General features: G+C 43.7%; 1 protein-coding gene across 5 annotated transcripts; it reads right to left on the bottom strand.

Moving 5' to 3' along the window:
• Positions 1-331: 331 nt before the first annotated feature.
• On the bottom strand, positions 332-11598 carry FBXW9 (F-box and WD repeat domain containing 9). Of its 5 annotated transcripts, none has more exons than XM_089532449.1 (11): positions 11472-11598; positions 10185-10619; positions 9422-9564; positions 8653-8781; positions 6581-6693; positions 5899-5990; positions 5183-5331; positions 3919-4032; positions 3511-3600; positions 1568-1633; positions 332-888 (listed from the first exon to the last, which is right to left on the bottom strand). In XM_089532449.1, exons 2-11 carry the CDS (start codon positions 10615-10617, stop codon positions 811-813), a joined length of 1407 nt encoding a protein of 468 aa, XP_089388575.1. In that variant the 5' UTR covers positions 10618-10619; positions 11472-11598; the 3' UTR covers positions 332-810. The 5 variants fall into 5 exon arrangements, with proteins under 5 accessions (XP_089388575.1, XP_089388559.1, XP_089388568.1 ...); XM_089532433.1 differs by lacking the exon at positions 11472-11598 and adding an exon at positions 10930-11092; XM_089532442.1 differs by lacking the exon at positions 11472-11598 and adding an exon at positions 10930-11090 and having other exon boundaries at positions 9422-9561.
• Between the last annotated feature and the right edge of the window lie 401 nt (positions 11599-11999).

The following is an 11999-nucleotide window of genomic DNA, read 5'->3' as shown; positions in this document are numbered from 1 at the left end:
TGGGGGGGGGTGGTATCTAATGAATGGTGAGGGTTTTAGCATATTATATGCTTTTGCAAATAAACTTCCTTGTACTCTTGAGCTAAAAAAGGAAACAACCTAAAACAGGAAAATAAAAAAGGCACCGTGGTGTTCGTTCCTTTGTACAATTATATAAGCCATGTAGGATTGCAACCTATAGCTACTAATATATATTCAGAGTCATTCATAGTGTCCTGCTTGGCTGGTAAATTACATTTTTCCCCTGACGTAAGCCCATGTGAGCCTGTGCTTAAAACACACATACACTTGTTTGCCACGAGAAATTAAAGAAGCACCATCACTCCTGATCCACCATTATAGTAGGATATCTTTAATTAAAATGTAAACACTTCTTATAACAAGGAAGCAAGGTTTCTGTTAGTCTCTCCCCTCCCCTGTGCCCCAAACCTATCTTCCTCATAATGACATTTCCCAGGCTCAGAGGCACTTCTTGTGAACAGCTAGGCCTAAGCCACTGAACAGAAGTTGCTCATCTATGCTGTCTGTGGCAGGCTTGGCTAAGAGAGCAGAGGATGTAGAGTGTGCACCTCTGTGTGTGTGCTCTCTGTGGAGATGTGAGAGCTGGCGGGGATGGGATGCACACTAGCACCACTAATCTGTCCCCAAGCCTGTTAGTTATAAAGTTCTGGGACTAGTTCAAGCTGAACCTTCAACAACTGACTTCACAAAACATGCAAAAGACCAACAACTCAACAGGCAATGGGTCTGGACCCTGAGGGGAGGTCATTCAAGATGCTGAACTTTCACAGTGTGGTCACAATGAACTTGTCATTGCATGCCGAACCTCCAGACTTCCAAAGAGATACCACCTGACGCAGCCACTGCCATGTTTCCTTTGACACTGATCTGCAAAAGAAAACAGGGCAACATATATTATCCCAGTATTATTTTATTTTTTGGTTTTTTAAGTCATTTGTTCATTGCCTCTTGAGCTACCAGGGCTTCAGCAAACTAAGCACACCTCACAGAAGCCAAATTATACCCTTCAATGTGCAACTCTACATGACAAAGGAAACAATGGGTGCTTCTTTTCCACTAGCACTAGCACTACTTTCCTCATTACAGAATAGAGCAGAGGTCCCCAAACTGTGTCCTTTAAGAGATTTTGGACTTCAGCTCCCATGTTGGCCAATTGTCTGGGATTCTGGGAGCTGAAATCCAAAATTCCTTAATGAGCACAGTTTGGCGACCACTGGACTAGAGCTTAGAGGTAACATATTATAAGCAACAGCACTACTTTCTGTTCTTTTTGCATTCCACCTCCCATGTTACCTGTTAGTGGATAAAAATGCATTCTCAAATCATTTTTGAAGATACTTTTTAAATTTGGAACAATTTGCTACTTTTTAAGATAGATTTCCCCCCCAAAGAGGAGCTAATGGGAAAGCAATAAATAGTGCAAAACCCTTTTTTTTAAACTTAATGATAATGGTAACTACTTATTGGGAATAGCTTTTAAAAGCAATGTTCAAAACTCTGTACAAATTGCTTTTACGAAGCCACTTAACATTTCTGTTGCGCTTACCCCATTCAATACACAGTTGTGTGTTCGTGAACCGATGACCTTGGGTGGGTCTGTGGGAAGATGAATCTGGAAGATAAATCCAAATGCTTCAACCCTGACAGGCTAATAAAGCAAAAATAGTGGTTTTGCTGAACTACTCACACAAAAGGAGCCCTGGTGGCACAGTGGTTAAATGCCAATATTGCAGCCACTCACTCAAAAACCATAAGGTTGCGAGTTCAAGACCAGCAAAAGGGCTCAAGCTTGACTCAGGCTTGCATCCTTCCAAGGTTGCTAAAATGAGTACCCAGATTGTTGGGGGCAAGTTATCTTAGAGTTGTAAACCGCTTAGACACTGCTTAGGCGGTATGAAGTGGTATATAAATGAAGCTTGTTTGAAAAGGGCTATGCACAGGAAGATGAGCTCTAGAGTTGTGATTACTGCCCCAATGAAACTGTATTGCTTAACCTAGTTCTCCAAAAGAATGGCCCATGAGACTAATAAAGAGAGAAGGAGGCAATGAGACAAGTGAAAAGTTCATGTATGGCCCTTGCAATCCTTCCTTATCCTTGCATTTAGGATCAGGAAATTCTATGACTGGTGGCAGAATCCAAATGGCATTTAAAAGTGGCAAGAAACATCCTTCCTGATTTACCTTTGTCAGAAAATGAAAAGAAAAAAAAACTGGCATGTTTTGAAGGATGAAGGGGGTGTCCCCTATGTCTATACAGCAGGCCCAGTTCGGCTTCCACATACCCTGGAAGCCGCATATAGTGCGCCTGTGTATGGTTGGGTGCACTGTATATGATTCAAGATATAAAACTGTGTTCATTCCACATTTTCAAGGGAACCAACCTGACCCATACCTCCCGGAGAAATGTATCAGTCTGACACAGCTCTACTGTAGATTTTCATTTCTCCTAATTTTGCAAAGCAGTTCTTTGAAATGCACCAGAATGCATATTTGCTGTTATGTGCCTTCAGGTCAACTTTGACTGAAAACTGTAGGGTTTTCTTGGCAAATAAGGTTTTCCATTGCTTTCTTCTTATGTTATGTTGAAAGAGTATGACTTGCCCAAAGTCACCCTTAGGGTTTCCATGGCTTAGCAGGAATTTGAACCCTGTCTCCTAGAGTCCACATATAACACTCATGGATGGATGATGGGAAGGAGTCGGGTTGGGGTCCCGTATGGGAAGTGGACAGACAAGAGGACCCTGGAGAAACCCCAAGGGAAGGGAAGGTGGCTGAAACAGGAGGCTCAGCTGTGGCAGGTGCTGGTCTAGGGGAGGGGTCTGGGACACGGGGTAGAAAAGGAGAAGGGGAAGGCAAAGAGGGCAAAGAGGGAGGAAGAGCCAAAGAAGACACTGGAGTGGAAGGTCGCTACGGGATATGAGGAGAAGATTGCATGAGGGGTTCGAGACGTGTGGACGGCCGACCTAGTGTGATGACACCTGCGAGGGAGGCGGAGAAGTAGTGGGAGTGACGGGCTATGGGAACACGGAGGGCTTCTTCACCAACCACGTTCACCCCACCACCTTGGGACCCTATCAGGCTCATCTGGTAATTGGACCAGGACCCCATTTGCATTGAGACATCCGAGGGCAGTGTTGGCCTGTGGGGAATCGCCCAGGGCCACAGGTGCAAGTCGAGGCAGAGCTGGAAGAAGATGGGTTGGACCCAAAGCTCTAAATCTAGAAACTGTTTAAGTGAACGGACGGTGAAGTAACCACTCCACCACATGGGAAACCAAAAGGGGTTCAGTTGGTGCTAAATAAAGAGGTTGAGCATTCACTCAGGCGTCCTTGCCTCCTTCCGCTGTTATGGAGTTACCTACCAACCCCTCTCCAGTAGGAGTAGCCACGGGCCCCGCAACAAACATATATGAAATAGACACAGATTAGCAATAAAATGACTTGTTCAGTCCTAATTTAGAATGGTAATTTAAAGGTTACTAGTTCTTACACGCATTGTCTTGTCAGTGGAAGTTGTGTACAGGGCGCCGAGTGAATGTTGGAGTCCAGTGATCTGGGAGTGATGACCCACATTGAAATGCTACAAAAAAAGAGCAAACATGAGGCTTTTACCATGGGAGGCACTGAAAGTGTTGGATCTTGCATACTCAAGCACTGACTACTTCTAAACTACTTTAGTGAAAAATGCTTGTTTGATCTCAGAGGCAAAAAAATTGCTTCAGTCAAAGCTCATTAGATTTTTTTAAGGGGAATACCAGCTATGTTACATGTGTCTTTACAACCTATCATAAGCATTATTTTATGCTGTACTTTTAAAAGCATGAGTTATTTTGTGGGTGGAGATTAGAGAAGTACCATATTTCTCTGTCTCTCCATGATTCAACTTCTTTCAGCATACCCGGATGCGGTGAAAGCACCCTCCTTTGTTCTCAAAGACATACAGCATCCCGTGGTTGTCGCCAGCCCATAGTTGATTGCCGTGATATGACATAGCAAGGAGATAGGAGTCCAGCTAGTGAAGGAAAAGAAACAATGTCACTGACAGTGGGAAAAATAAGCAAGAGACATTCAAGACACATATATGCTTGCAGGTAAGGACTGACTTAGTGAAGACTGTTAACTAGACTCTAACTATTGCTTAGAGCCAACTACTTCTGTACTTTTGTTTCCCATCTACTCAGTATTCGGCTTTGTAACCATTCCAACATTGACCAAACTCTTGAACTGTCTCCTGAGACTGAACAACTCTTATGTTTGATACAGCAGTCTCTGCAGCAAAGGCCCTAACTACAAGTTGACAATTGTCTGAGAATTTAAACATTTTGGCACAGCCATATTTAACATGAACTGCTGTTTGCAAACCAACTTGAATCTCTAGTTTTTAGATGCCAGTTTCCTAGCCCATAACAAGCCACTGTTTGTGGACAGCTGTTGCTGTTGTTGTGTACCTTCAAGTTGTATCCGATTTATGGTGACTCTGAGTCCCTATTACAGGGTTTTCTTGGCAGAATTTGTTCAGGGGAGGTTTGCCATTGCCCTCCTCTGAGCCTGAAAGAGTTTGACTTGCCCAAGGTTATCCAGTGGGTTTCCATGGCTTAGTGGGAATTTGAACCCCGGTGTCCCAGTATCCCAATCCAAGCATCCAACATTCAAACCACTACATCACACTGACTATCTAATGGACAGATTGGGGTGTAATAAGAAACCATAATTTTAAAAAATTAATTATTTAATGTACCATCAAGTACTAAACAAAAGCCATCCACATCATCATCTGTCACATGTGTGTGTCTGTTATAAATTAAATTCAAGAGATATTTTTCTCTCCCCCCCGGGGGGGTTTGGCATTTACATTTTTTTAAATGTATACTTGTGCAGGTCCCAGTAAACTGAAGCCCTTCAACTCTAAAACAACCAGCTGAATTTCTGAGTACTCTCAAGTACTATACAGATACACCCCAAGTTCCCAACAGAAGCCAGGAATTTAGTTTGTTTTTGCCACCAACCCCAAAAAAATCAGTACGTAAAACTTACAGAAGAAATAAGGATTTTCATTAGAAAACTCAAGAGAAAGCATCCACATATTCTAATTTTCTTGCTTGCTCCCAAAGAATGTTTGCCTACCCTTACAAGAAAAAGGAGATTCAAGGGCTGTTGCTCACCATTAGCCTCTGGAGAACACTATTGGTTCGCCTGTCAAAACACACTAGAGTTCGATCCTCACTTCCAGAGAGTATGAAGTGCTCATCAGCTGCAAGGGAAAGGACTGCACTGGAATGAAGCTTGCGGCGTTTCACTAGGGCTTGAGCAGCTATGAAAGAAGGGCAAGAGATGATATGCAAAAGCCCAGCCACCTACACAAGACAGATCTCATAACACAGGCAATTCATTCAGGTAATACCTCCCAGACAGATGTTCTCCTATTGGCAGGTTTACATTATTCACTTGAGATTCCTCCTGTGACTGGGCAGCAAGTGGAAGCAACAATGCTAGCAGAATTTCCCCTGCAGGGTCTCTGACCAGTTCCTCCCTATTTTCTCACCCAAACTACTATGTAGAGTAGGAAACACTATTCCATAAATAGCAGCAAAGCAATTAATATTATTCCAGCTGACAGAAGCAACATTAGCAATCAGTATTCCATTGAACAAAATTCAATTCTCAGTTAGGGAATTTCAATTAGGATATATCGGGATGTGAAGGATTCCCCTCCACCCTCTTTGCTTGTTTCCTCTGCCCCTTTCCTTCCCACTGAGGAGCTTACAGATAGGTTGTTTATAAAACCTCAACTTCAGAGACTAGCTGCAGTCACCTACTGTAAGTAAGTCAGCAGCAGCAGCTCAGCCACTAATACTCACAGGAAGGAGCTGTCACTAACCTCGTGGGTCATATACTGAAACCTTCTTGTCATACGTTCCTGTCACCAGAATGTCAGGGAGATACGCAAGGCACAACACAGCTGCTGTTGCTCTAGGATGAGAAGGAAACAATGAGATGAGAAGCCAGAACACACAGGTCACACAGATATATTAGTTATTAAATTTCTAGCCAGCTTAGGCCTTCAGTTACTTCTAAATCAACATGATTAAGCAAGTGGATTGGTTGTGTCTTTTAAAATCACTTTTATAGCTCCATAATACTGTGGTCATCTGTTTTTCTCCCAAGTCCCATTATCTGGCCTTTTCAATTATTCTTTAGCATAAAATAAATGGGAAGATAATCATACCACTGATGTCCAATTCTGCCCTCAAGATTGAATAGCCATAGCACATTAAGCCATTTAAATGGCTAAATGGGATTTTCACAGGATTCTGCTCTTTCTTGGTTCACTTTGCTCAGAGATTTAGTTTTCGTAGCTCTTGCTGACCCTCCTTTTTATCATCCTTTTTGCATAAACACCACAGAGATTTGGTTTCATCCTTTCATACTCTGCACTGCTCATTAAAACTCACAATGCCTTGAAACTCTTATTCTGAGAGTATGTAGCTAAAGTCCTACATCTGAAAAGATTTTCAGTCTCCGGGTGAATGCTATCAGGAAGAGCAATGGAACACTAGTACCTGATTTCATCAAACTGTTGCCCCTCAGCAGCCATGTCCCACAGCTTCACTGTGCTGTCCCAGGAGCCTGAACACACATGGTCATCTCTTGAAGCCAGTGACCACACCCACCCCTAGGCAGTGAGAAAGAAAAGAGGCAAGACCTGTCACTAGGCATCAGGTCTTTTTCCATTTCTTTAGTAACAATGCAATGTCATTCTAGGAGCATTTAAAGAACATGTTCTACTTTCAGCTTGGTGATCTCAACTTAGTGGTGGACAGCCCAAGATTATATAGAGAAGATCAACTAATTAACCCTTACCAGAAGAACCAACATTTTAATTCACTGTTCTATTCCCTGCAATGGTGAATACTGCTAAACCAATAAGCATGGACACTGAAAGAGTCTAATTTTGTTTTGTTTTTCCCCTCTAAAGGTAATTATATTGGATCCCCCTCTAGCTGGATGTGGGAGATTAGAATGTCCCAGCTCAGGAAGTCAGTCTGAGTAAAAACTGGTGTTCTATTTCTACATCACAGAGCCTGCAGGCCTGGTAGACAATGCGTCAATTGAACTGCGAAAGTAGCGCATCATCCTATCCCTGCTTTGTAGGGACTCACTGTCCTTAAGTCAGAAGAAAGAGGGAACCAGCAACAGCTCCAAATCGCTATGTCTTTCCCTAATAATTATTTGTTTTAGTTGTAGCTGCAAAAGGCCATTTAGAGAGGCAATTCAGACTGGTTGCCTCTTACTTTTTAGACGGGTTTCCTTTAGAATAATACATTCTGCTTTGTGAAAAAGGGGAGGATAACAGAAAGCTGGAACCGGAAACAATTCATGTTGTAAATATTACGAACATCAATTTGTGTTGATGTTCAGGAGCTGAGAATAATGTGCTTTTGTTTACTGAACATATCAGTATGAATGGATAATTACAACCTGAAAGAAGCCACAAACCCTGCATACCATAGCCATTTAAGAGTATGTGTTCAATCAGAGAGGATTAGAACTGTAACTTTTAAAGGGTTGGTGTTACAGGATTTCCACTAATAATTTTTTTTTAACACTCATTCTAGCAAATGGGATATTTTAGTACCCCAGAGTCATGTTTTGTTGCCAAATTCACACAGAACTGAATGAATACAAGTATTTTATGACACTATCACCTCAAGAGTTTTAAACAATGTCCCTGAATTTTAGCTATTGCAATGTACATTTTTTAACATAAAGGAAAAAGCAGAGACAAAACTTCTCAGCAACTCTACTACATTTGTTACTGGGGAACAGACGGCCCTGAAGGGCACCTTGAAGTCACCCCTTCCAAAACTGGATTAGGGCTGTGGCAACCACACTCCACAGCTCCAATCCACCTTGAAGCTGGTTGAAAAAGGACTGGCAAAGAGCCACACCTTTTTGGATGGCAAAAAGCCATCTTTTCCTGCCCTGCCGTGGCCGGAAGCCAGCTTTAAGGTGCTCTGGCAGCATGCAGCGTAAAAATGCTGTGCCGTTGGAGCGCCCAGAAGCCGGCCCATGTGTAAATAGCCAGGGCAACTTCAGGACGTGCAGCATATAAACACCATGCTCCGAAGCTAGCTGGACGGTGGTGCAAAAGGGCCATCTGTTTTGGCCCTAAGTTATGTTGTCCAACTTCGTGTAATTTATTAGGGATTGTTTCCCTCAACAGAGACAAATACACTTGAAACACTCTTTTCATTCTGGGTTCATGTTTATTTTGGGGCGTGTGTGCACAACAAGGTCTTTTTCAGTTAGGAACAAAATTGACAGCATTTTAGGGACACAGAAATTATGTTGGTGACCTCTTTTTATTTTTGTAGCTCTCAGAGTTTGGATATCATGGAGGATGCTTTATTCAGCACCCACAGACATTCCTGTGGAGTTGGGCTATTTTTATTGACATATCCCCACTGACCAAAAGTAGCCCAGAAGTCACCCAATGTGAGCTTTTAAAATCCATCCAGATGAAGATTATACTGTTTTTACTTTACACACTACTTACAGTACCCTATTTTTAGATATTATCTATTTCCAGGAAAGGATCATCATAGACCAAGAAATCACAGGTTCTTGTTACCTTATGTGTGCCATTGCGCTCTGTCCCCAGTGTCTTCACCAGCACCTTCTCATGTGCTCTTCCTAGCTGCCTTAGGTCCCACAAAACAACATTTCGGTCCCGAGAACCAGACACACATAGGTCCCCTCCCTAGGTAAGATGACAAACTACAAGGGATGAGGCAATAAAGTAAAAGCATGCATTCAAATACCAAATTCTGCCGAAAGTGACATTATTGTATGCACACATCCACATTACTTATTCTGAACAAAACAGCTGGAATAATTTGGCTAGAACTTAGGCTAGTCAAAGGGCAGGAAAGTCAAACAGAGGTAGTATAAGGAAGCTTTGCTAGGCAAAGTACAGCTTGTGGCACACCTTAACAGAATAATTTGCAAATTGACTGTGACAAATCATGAGTGCTAGAATCTTTTTTTTTTAAAAAAAACCCATCAAGCTACATGTCATGGCTAATACTTTGCTCTCAGAGGGCTACTGAAAATCATCCCCAGCTGACAAACTGTTATGGGAGATAGGATCAGCCTTCTGTTCTGAGACATCCAAAACACAACACAACAAAACAAAACATGGTATTTAGGAACAGAACCTTCAGCTGACCATTTAGCTGCATACATTGTGTGTTTTAGCACTGAGATGTTCTACGAAGAAGGCAAGAGCCTCCTCCTTACCACCAGACTTCACAACTGGCTAGTTAAATGCTAAAGAGCCTGCTCTGTCAAACCATAATACTGTAGAAGTGAAAGCAGTACAAAAAGAGAATGGTCTTTACCTGAATGAGCAGCACAGAGTCAACTGAGGCAAAGTGTCCCTCAGTAAGGGAAAAGTAATCTATGTCTCTGCCATTTTCTGCCCATTGCTGAAGGTGTTCCTCTAGGTCAATGCAAGCAGCAGGCCAATTAAAATCATCATCTGCTGAGACATGATAGGAGCATCAGGTCATGAAGCTCTCCCTTTGAACTACGCAAAACAACCTGAAGCAATCCAGACCAATTTATATATTGGTTCTGCATGCGCATACCAGTTTTCCACATAAAGGTCCTCAGAGTGGTTTACACAATTCAAGTCACAATAAAAACATAAAAACTAACACATATATTTAAATAAAAAATAACACACCTGTTAAATAACCACAACACATGCTATCAATGCTAGTCTCTTTTACTTTGGGGACTGAAAATGTATTATCTTTTAAACTAGAAAGCCAATGCTCAGTACTATCAGTTTGCCAACATTTCTGAGTTCAATTGCAACTTTCTAAAAATGAAAGGCACAGTTAAAATAATTTAATCCATATTCCACGCATATGCTTATGCACGTTTAACCAACCTTATTACCTCATTAACTTCCAGAAAAAGAAACAGGAAGCCCATACTTTGTTAGTCCCCGCTAATACTTTGATCTGCTAAACAAAGGCCAGTTCCAAATTTGTTGAGGCAAAACCCTATCAAACACATGAAAAGCTGCTTTGGAAAAGCTAAACAGTACTTACATTAACGAGAATACAGGTTATTATAGACTAAAAAGAAACTCACCTTCCACAACCGGATAGCAGCTGCCAATCTTCTTTAGCAGGCGGATTCTCCAAGTGACTTCATCCTGAACAATGTCCCTCAGTGTCTTGCAGACCAAAGGAAGGACACCCAAGACAAACCTGGCCTGCAGGTATGAACAGATCTTCAAGATCAGCTCCAAAGGCAGAGATAATAGTCCTGAAGCTGTCTCATCGCAAACAGGAGACCTTTTTAGGTCCAGAGGGGGAGACCTGTTTTCCAGCAGCTGTGACCCATCTCCTATTGAGAGAGACGCAGGAGGCAGGCACTTAGATGCCTGACTGGGCTGCCTTGGAGAGCCAAGAACACGGTCAACATACTCCTGGGCCTGGGCATCCGGATCTGGGCTGTTCTCTGTGTCCAAGTCATCATCGGAGCCTTGTTGTTCGGTATCAAAATCTTGATCAGGATTCATAGCTACACAACGGATACAAAGGGGGTGCAAGTAAGAAGGTGTAGAACTAGAAGCATGTACTGTTTTGGTGTCAGTCTAGCTTCCCACATCCTTCACGAGACAACAGAGCCTAGAAATATAGGCAATATCATTATTTATTGGCGCAAGCTGCTGTGCTTTGAAGCCATAAACACCTGGGTGTCACTTTTTAAATACAAATATTAACAGGAGCAACTTTGAGGTTTGGCACACATTTGCCAAAAGGAAGAGAGGGGCTTGCGCCAACTGTCCTCCTCCGAACCCCCCCCCCCCCCCATGTTTCTTTTACTATACCTCCTTGTCCTTTGCGGATTGTAGAATGGTCTTGTGGTGCAGTGTTGTTATACAGTTTAATCATGTTTTATGATGTCCATTTTGTAGCTTGGGAGGGAGGGCTGGGTCAGGGTTTTGTGAGCATTATAAACTCTGTTGTTACCCGCCTTGATCCCCAAACGGAAGAGGCGGGATATAAATAAATATGTTGCTATTATTATTATTATTATTATTATTATTATTATTATTAAAACGAGAGCCAACCCTCCCTTTTGGATCACCGTTCCCAGAATCCCCCAGCCAGGATGGCCAGCTCTGGAAACTGGGGAAGAAAAAGGAACCGCGGACACAGCTCCGAAACGCACTGGAGAAGTAACCCTGCTTGGGACGGCTCTGGGATTCTGGGAGCGGGAGTTCGTTGTGGGCCCGGAGCGGAGAGGAGCAAACTCCAGCTCCCAGAATCCCAGAGCCCTGAGCCAGGCAAAGAGTCAAAGCCGAGCCAACCGAGTTCTCTCCCCAGTGCGGAAGAGGCCCCAGCATCTGACAGGAAAGCGCGCCCTCACCCGCCGCAGCTGCCCGGAGCCCGCTCTCTCCCTCTCTCTGGAGGCGCAGCGGAGACGCCCGCCCTCCTCTTCCTCCCTCCTCCGAGCAGCAGCCAGCTTCCGTGCTGCTGGTCGCTCCCGGCGCGTCCCGTCTCCAAGGAGCAACGACTACTTCCGGCGCGCCGCGATGACGACACGAGCCCGGCCTGTGTTTGGGGAGGGGCCTCCCTTGTACCCCGTTCCACTCCTGGCTCCTTTCCTTGGGAAGGCTTCCTCGCCCCTGGCAGCTACAACGCCGCCCTCCCATTCTTACTGCCCCGTTGCATTCTGGGGCTTGTAGTTCATCGAGGCCTGAGCGCTGTGGCTGAGAAGTCCAAATGTCCCTCCTTAGACTGCAACTCCCAGGAGGCAGCCAGAGCGGGGAAGTGGAGCAGCGGCGCTAGAAGAGCGTATGTAGTGTGCTAATCCCGAGAGAGCTCGTTTTTGTACAGCGTGCGTCAGAGGCGCTGCAGGGTCCCTGGCACATGATCCCCAGCCTCTCCAGGGAAG

Source organism: Sceloporus occidentalis, unplaced genomic scaffold (genome assembly GCF_023333645.1).
Source record: "Sceloporus occidentalis isolate IW3139 unplaced genomic scaffold, rSceOcc1.0.p SCAF_1, whole genome shotgun sequence".
In the NCBI taxonomy this organism is placed as follows: domain Eukaryota; kingdom Metazoa; phylum Chordata; class Lepidosauria; order Squamata; family Phrynosomatidae; genus Sceloporus; species Sceloporus occidentalis.
The sequence above is the reverse complement of the archived record's forward strand: the minus strand, read 5'-3'. Positions and strand labels throughout refer to the sequence as shown.

Excerpts from the sequence above, each read along its gene's own strand:
- FBXW9 (XM_089532433.1), bottom strand. The coding sequence starts at position 10,993 with ATGATTAAACTGTATAACAACACTGCACCACAAGACCATTCTACAATC. Across the intron at positions 9,565-10,184 it reads CTGCTATCCGGTTGTGGAAG|CAGATGATGATTTTAATTGG; the intron begins GTGAGTTTCTTT and ends ATCATGTCTCAG. Across the intron at positions 889-1,567 it reads ACAACTGTGTATTGAATGGG|ATCAGTGTCAAAGGAAACAT; the intron begins GTAAGCGCAACA and ends TTTCTTTTGCAG.